This window comes from Morone saxatilis, unplaced genomic scaffold (assembly GCF_004916995.1).
Source record: "Morone saxatilis isolate NCDOM2014 unplaced genomic scaffold, NCSU_SB_2.0 Contig2, whole genome shotgun sequence".
NCBI lineage: Eukaryota > Metazoa > Chordata > Actinopteri > Moronidae > Morone > Morone saxatilis.
In genome coordinates this window covers 4,074,377-4,082,712 of record NW_023339762.1, presented here as the reverse complement: position 1 = coordinate 4,082,712, position 8,336 = coordinate 4,074,377, and the positions used below count along the sequence as shown (strand labels likewise).

The window sequence follows — 8,336 nt, the reverse complement described above, 5'->3', positions numbered from 1 at the left end:
CAGCAGCCACATGATCAGATGTCTCTGTTGGACACGATGCATGCTGGGAGTGTAGATATATCTGCAGAAGATTGCCAGGGATGGATCAGACATGCAACAAGATTCTTTGTGCAAGAGCACATGAGGTGGGAGGTTTATGAGAACGTATGGCCAAATGCAGAAGACAGGGTGGACTAGCACTGTTGTATTTCTTTATGCGTACAAACAAGTGTGAATATGTGTAGTTTTGTATTGCATTGCTGGGATTACTTCAGTTTCATTTTGTGCACTTAGTATTACTCTTTGCAAACAGGGGAAAAAATCCTATTTAAGCATATTGCAGCACTGATTGATTTCTGACACTGTAAGGCAGCACATTCCACACAAGAAGAAGTAAACTTCTTTTTGTTGTAATGGAATCTTGGTTCATGATAAATCAAAGATATTTTTACAGAGACAATAGTGACTAATTGTAAAGGTACCTGTTGTTAGTGTTACTACTGGCAGACAAATGTTGTCAGTGTTTGGGTACACATGTTGAAACAGGACAATACAATACATTAGTCCAATAGTGTGAGGCAATAAATAGAACCGATATGATAATACTATAAAAATAATAATACATGTAAACATAGTTTGCTTTTTTTACAAGAGAATTTCACAGGGTGCCTTTAATATTTTGATATTATTGGGATTGCTCTGTCGGTTATTTAATATGTGATGGAAAAATGGTAACTTCTTTAGTATGTAATGTCTATTCACGGTGGTGTACTCTGCATAACAAATATTTATTTATTTTTTCCACCCTGAAACTGATAAAGTACAGTACAGTATCATATAGTACATTGTTTTTATCATTTATAATTCATAATAGTGCAAACACAGGGCAAATGGAATTGACATCTCTAGATCCTACAGTAAAAATGTAAGACAGTAACATTTAATTCCTGTACTGCTTTTATGGTTTACTTAAAGCCCCTGCAAGAAACTTTCAACACAAATTGAAAGTTGACAAAGGCGGTAGTGTTTAATTTCATTGATCAAGCATGCATTGTTGCTAAAAAGATGGTGGCGGTCAGGTGGCAACCACACACTCGTTCTATTCATCATTGGAATCCTTAATAGAGATTTTATCTATGCAGCACTCTCTTGCCAGGATGAACGGGACAGGTCAGGTCATGCCCAGGGCTAGGAAGGAGGAACTCAATGCAGCTAGAACCATGACATAAATTATTATTTTTATTAACTTATTTACTTTGCAGTGCACTATGCTGCTGGAATTTATGGGGGGAGGGGTTAGGTCAGGGATAAGGAGCGATCAAAGTTGCAGGTGTATGCTTTCTGTTGTACTGCTGTATCTTTACTGTCTAAGTCATAATGGTGTGACTATTGGAGTTAAAACATTAACTTATGAATTTACTTAGAAGGTCTTATTTATTTGCCTGTCTTTTAATGCCCTGGTATGCCTATATGTTATTCTATAGACAAATGTTATTTGTTGATGTACACTTGCAAACCTTGTGGAAAATAAAATAAAAGTTGTTCATAAAAAAAGAAGAAATATCCATATTCTTGCTGATAGTCTTGGAGGTAATATTGAGACATCAGTATTACATTGAGACCAGTTAAAAACTGATCAGGGATTTTAATATAGTTATAGCTATAGCTAGTGTCAATGATTCAGGATTTCAGTGTTTTGTCACAAAGTAACTTCTAGAAACTGAACTAATTACTACTGCAAATGCATTTTTGTTTTAGAAATAATTTGTTATTGTGCATTACTTTTAAGTTAAAATGCAAAGACAGTATACTGCTTACTTAGAGGATTGTCATTAAATATTTTTACCACTTGCAATATGAGAATTTCTGCATGTAAATTTCTGCATGTAAATTTTGACTGTATGAGTCATAACTGCAACCTTTCAGAGGGACTTACCAATAAGACAACCTATTAAGAACTTGCAGACTTGGTGAGGCATCATTTTATTCTCGTCTGAAAGCAGTGTCAGCTGTGTGTTTATTGAGATTAACCCATTAACCAGAAGCCCACATGCAGTGACCCTTGTGTTCATCGCAATAAATGTGATATTGCAGCCTCATATTCAGCTTATGAAGAACGGACTATGATATATTGTGGTGGAGGGCAGAGCTTTGTGTGTTTGTGGAGGCAAATTACAGCAGAGTCAGACACATTCATATTAGCCTTGTTCCCTGGTGTCCCTGGGGGCACACACGTGCACACAAATACACAGTGAGGTAGAAACACATGCAAAAAGCACACACAGATATACACTGCACTGGTGGCTATAAATATATTCCAGGATGAAGTCACATTCACAGAATCAAACACACACACCAACATGAGGTCACCACACTCCAGGCTTCCCAACACAAACATGCCACGGTGAATTCCCACACCAGACTAAAATAGACCCTGTCCGCTCCCTCTGACACCTCCAAAACACAAACTAAAAATCCTGCCTGCAGTCTCACCTCTGCACTCCCACCAACAAGACCTACGCTCACGATCTTGTCCTATGCATTACCTCTTTTTTCAGTCTCCTCTTTCACTCACCTCCAACATTAAAACCCAGACATGGAATGTTTTATCTTGCCCTGTCCCTCCTTGGCACCTTCATTCCCGGCATCTAAGAATAGGGACCTCCTGTTTTATATCCCTGCTGCCCTCTGTAAAAGACTCACTGGTTTTATAGACTCTGGTGCCACACGCTCATGACATCTGATCTAACCTGAAACACATCTAATGATTTCTGCTGTATGTCATCGTCTATTTCTCAACATTAAAAAAAAAAGAAAAACATATTTTTTATTCTCTCCCCTAAGCAGTTGCCAGTACCATTGTATGTACGCAATGCATGTTTTGCACTGTCATGCTAATCCTGTCTCGTCATCCAGTGTATTAAGGTCTGTCTTGTCTTGTCTCACCTGTTATGTCTCGTCTCACAGAAGAAAAAATAAATTAAGGGAATATCATTGAAAATAATAGAAAACAAAGACTTACTAGAGCTGGAGGTGAGTGGGCAGGTCGGGGCTACAGGGGCCATAGGAACAGGGGGGGATAATGGAGGAAGGGAGGCAGGACAGTTTGGTGAGAGAGGCCTGGCGGAGGTGAAGAACAGCTGGATGCTGTGGTGCTGGAGGACATGGCAGGGCAGCGTTGTCAGACACCTGGGTGCAGGCAGAGAGACGGGACAGCAGGGGGACAGACAGGGAGTCAGGGAGGCCAAATAAAGTCAACTAGAATTAAAAACTGCTCGGAGGTTGGATTAAAAAAAAGGCTGCACATCTTCACTGCTGGCCAGACAACTGACAAGTGACAAGTGACAAAGTGACTATGGTATTTTACAGATGGTGTGTTTACAACAAGAATGCTGGAGGATTAGAGGTACCCTGAGGTGTTTTTGACCACTAGTGGTGCTGTGGTGCACACGGATGGACACGTAAACACATGCGATACAATACACATTTCTGCCAAGTTTCATGCAATTTTATTCTGTTAGATGAAGACATTAACACACCATGAAATGCTGCACCAACATAACACAGTGAGGAAGACGACTGTAAGCAAGCAAACACAGATATTAACAGTGCAGGGTTTTAATTATTCCAAAAACGCTCATGAGCCATTCATTTCTAAAAGAGTTCAATTAAGCTGGAACGCTCCTCACCATGATAGGACAGAAACAACACTTTTCAAAGACTTAAATAAACAAAGGGTTTTGGGACTAACCTGGGGTTCAGCTCTATGGACTGAGGGAGAAATTTCTCCACTGCTTCATCAGGAAATGCTTGCGATAACTTAGGGAGAAAAGTTCAACAACAATTAAGAAATAACAAATACTAAATCAAGCACATTGTGTCATTACACGTCTATGCTGATGATACCAAGCTATACATTCCTACAAAATCTGACTGTAAGAGAAAATATCTGTTAACCATCTTTAAAGCAGAAACAGAGGGGGAAGTCGTTAATGCATTCATTCATCGTGTTATGGGGCCTTTACACTTGTAGGTCAATCTGTGGAATAAACACTACTAAAAAGGTGTTACCAGTCGCTGAACTCGAGTGTAGCCCAAGATTGTTAATATTATCAATCAAGGAAGTGCGTTTCAGAGATGGTCCTGACCTGGGACAGCAGCTCCGTCAACTCCTGCTGAGTTCTGACAACGGATGACACGAAACCATCTGACCAGCTTGCCTGGAGGCGGGAATAAAAAGGAGGAAGGATAAGGAGAAAGGTAAGGTGGAGGTGGTGGATGAAGTAGAAAACCAGGTAGAATAAGGGGGTAAAAACATGAAGAGATGAACAGAGAACATTTGGAAAAGCAAGCAGGAGTCAAAAGCATGTGTTGTTCTGTGTTTACACTAGACCCACCTCGAACACATATTCACTGGTGTCTTCAGACTTGTGTGTCACTCCTCTCAGCACCACCTTCTCAATCCCCACTGAAAGGAGCACAGATTGTTAACCACGATTCACACGTTTGAGACAGTTGCTTTATGACATCAGTCATTTAGGGTTGATTAGCTTGAATGGCCTGGAGGGATTTAAACTCTGTACTATATTATACTATATATTCACTAATTAATCAGATGAGGACAAAACCAGAAGCTAGTTTAATCTCGTCATCGGGTGTAACTTCACTGACTGTGATGTGAACTGGCCAGTCGACTGCACTGTTCATGCTTTGTCTCAACTCCTTTGCCCCATAGCAGTGTACAGTTAGTATAGTGTACAGTGCAGAAGGTTGGAGGGATTGTTGACCATCCTCAGTGACTACATGTCAATGACTTCTCCAGGTGCTAAGATTTCAGTCCTTTATTATGTCGCTGACTAACTCTTTTTCCCCCCATCTACATGCATTTTAATTGTTCAAAGATGGAGGACAGCGCTATGAGTGGGTGGCTGGTATTCCAAGACATGCTGTCATGTGACAAACATATGCGTCCTGCGCTGCAGAAAAACAACCTGGTTACAAGACATTTCCTACTGTTCTTAATCATATGAGCTTTCTGGAAGTCTTGTTGTCACTATATTACTTGGAAATTGAATATGGGCGAGTTGGGCATATTGAGATGGGCCTTTTTTCACAATTTTTCACCATATTAAAGACTAAACATTTTAGGGGTGTACAATATTACTAATATATACTGTCAGATGACAAATACTGACAGATGAGAATATATATTAATACCGTGATATAAAAGTACATAATATTTATGAATTTAACTATATTGCCCATTGAAAAAACATTAAATCAGCTAACTGAAAGAATAATCCACTAGTATTCTGATAATATCCTGCTAATTCAGTTACTCTTGTTACTCTCCATCTTCATCTACCAATGAGTCAAACGCACCAGACTAATCTGTGTTGCTTTCCGATTCATCCTTGAACATTTGTCAGCTACCCTCAGTATTGTGAACCATTTGATGCTAATCGACACTTGGAGATCTCTGGCTCTGTACGCTCACTGTCCAGCAGTAACCTGACTGAACATTTTGTCCTTTAGATAAGGCTCCAATCTTGGCATTAACTACCGTATACTATATGTGCACTCTAATTTTCCATCTGGACAAAAACTCTGTCCACAGCTGCTCCTGCACAACTCATTTAGGATGGTACTGGATTCAACTTCCCCCACTTCTGCTGTCTGTCTGGTCCAACCTGTACTCTCACCACTGGCTGCCTGTAGCTCTTTGTATTACATGTAAAACACTGGTACAGGCCTTCAAGACTATTAACACAGTTACATCTTAAGACTCTCTGAGTAATAACTCAACCTAAGGTTATACTGGCTATTGACTGATCTATTGTTGGTTGATCTTTTTAGCCAACTTTTTGGACGGTTTTTGTCATTTAAGTTTGTTAATTTAATGGTGTGCCTCAAAAGAAGAGTGCCGCTGCTTAGCAGCACAGTACACACACTGAGCCAACGAACAAGTGAGAGGAAAAACAGCTGTAGAGCCGCAATATTTTCACATTTAACTTAGTTAGAGAAGTTAGAGTTGCTGACTGTTGGAATGGTGAGTTTTATTTTGTTTCTGTCGAGTTTGAATGAAGTGTGTTTTAAGCTTGCTCAACAAGGCAATTAAGCTGGTTTTAGTTCAGTAAACAGAGAAACCTTAATTCAGAAAGTGTATGTGTAAGTGTAAAGTGTATTTTTCTGTTTAATGAGGAGTATTTTTATATATTTCCTTTCTTTTCTTGACATTTGTGGATTTATTTTGTTTATTAAAGCTATGAGAGCTTGTTCCATGTAGGAAACTACGAAGCTGAAACTCTGAAACTGCTGCTACTACTACTTTTGTACTTAACACTGTTTACAATAAATATATATATCTGTCTGTCTGCACTCACATTTGAGTGAAGACTGCACGCATTCACACCTGTGCAGAGGCAGGTTACGGGTGCTCCACTGTCATTAGATCAATGTCATTAGATACATGGTGAGTTGAAAAATAGTCGGTACAGTTTGTGTGAGTGTGTGTGTGTGTGCGCGCAAAAGACCTCCAGGTATCGATTCAGACATATTAGACTCCAAAACTCTCCATTTGAAACCACATGAGGCATGCAGGAACAAGCAGCAGGGGAGGGGGAAACATGAGTGAAAGGGAGGAGACAAATAAAAAGGGGGATAAAGGAGTAAAGAGAGAGGAGGTGCTTTCACCACACACACACACACACACACATCCCTCACCACCTTGCTGTGTGCCTGTTAGACAGCAGCTGTAGAAGGCTCTAAATGCCGCCTGCCATTCTTACTAATCTAGGCTGCCACACACACACACACACACACACACACAACTGTACTCATGCACTTTATGAAGTCCAGGAGTGTGTGTGCAGGACATGATGATGTAATCGAAAGAAGAGTTTCAGTTATCTGCTATAGAGATAATACTGTATATTGATAAATATCCCTCACGTTTCCTTACTGTTTTTATTACTTTACAACTACAGTTTAGGTGTGTGTGCTAGAAACACACATCATAAAACCAACCCATGAGGCGTGGCTCATTCTGCCTGGCCTGAAGTAGCCAACGCTGTAAACTTAATTGTGTGTGCCTGTGAGAATGTGTGAGTACACTTCTCTGCATTTGTGTTTTATGTGTTTCTACACGCTGAATACAACTGTGTGTGTGTGAGTGTGTGTGTTTTCTGCTGGTGACAGCTATGTGGTATGACCATGAGCTAGTGAGATAGTTGAGTATTGTGTTACCAAAAGAGGTACGGGGCCAAGACAATAACAGACTGGACTGGAGAGGCTAGCCCCACCTAAAACCACATACTGTACACAGGCGGGTCACTGGGTGATTGATCTAAAATGAATAATAAATAAAAAAATAAATGTGTTTAGTATATGCTATCATGCTGGGGTAAGATTTTTACTCTTTTGCCCCATTTATTTTGAAAGACCCTCCCTCATTCACGGTCTATGTAACTCAACCACAGCTGTCTCTCTGTCTCTCTCTCGCTCAAACAGACACAAACCAAAGGACTGTGGAGCAGTTTGACCGGGTTACATTTCTCCAAATGTTGATTCCTAAAAGTTTATTACGAAAACCACAGTGCCTGATTCATTTTTAATTGCCGCTTACCGTGGGACAATTTACACCTTTTTCAATCGATCAGTCCTTTTTTACAGCAGACATCTCGTCATAGCAGGAAATGCAGGTAAAATTAATTTCGTTAAAAGGTTTTATCCATTCTCTCTATTTAAATTGGCACAGATTAAAAGCACTGTGTAGTATGGTTTGCTCACAGTTACAAATCAGTATCAGTATCACAGAACTCTGCAATTCTATGCAACTTTTTAGCCTTTTTTAGCTAATCGTTTTTGTTTTACTACACATTTATAGAATCATATAAATCATTTACATTGATTTTGCTTTGTTTCTAGTAGCAAGTAGAGTTGTTGGAGTTCAAAACAGAACAAAAACGGAAGAGGATATCGGACATACATTTGTAAGACAACTCCAAGTGAATGCTAATGTGGCTCCATGTCTGCTGAATGTGTTAACACGTTAAGTAACAACTTAAAACGTCCCTAATCAATATTTCTATATTACAATAGTCAAATGACTATGTGTAATGTGACAGGGGTGGTATGAATCAGCAGTTCCCCTCAGTGCTACAAAACATTTTTAGTGTCTTTCAGCTCATTGTTTTGGTTTTGTAGCTTTTAACTGTTTTGGTTCACTCTTCCTACTCCTTCAAATTGGACCATCAACACCAACCACATTATCAAAAAGGACCAAACTGGGGCGGAAGATCACTTAAGCCACCAACATCAGTGGTAGTTCAAGTGCACCTTCCACCACCTCTTCCAGC

The 8,336-nt window shown here is 39.7% G+C and overlaps 1 protein-coding gene across 1 annotated transcript in view; it reads right to left on the bottom strand.

The window, feature by feature from the left end:
• Positions 1-8,336, bottom strand: part of zcchc14 (zinc finger, CCHC domain containing 14) — a 26,277-nt gene that overhangs the window by 10,420 nt on the left and 7,521 nt on the right. The window contains 4 exon segments of the mRNA XM_035664803.1: positions 2,926-3,168; positions 3,731-3,798; positions 4,128-4,199; positions 4,377-4,447. Of these exon segments, the coding sequence (XP_035520696.1) occupies positions 2,926-3,168; positions 3,731-3,798; positions 4,128-4,199; positions 4,377-4,447 (454 nt within the window).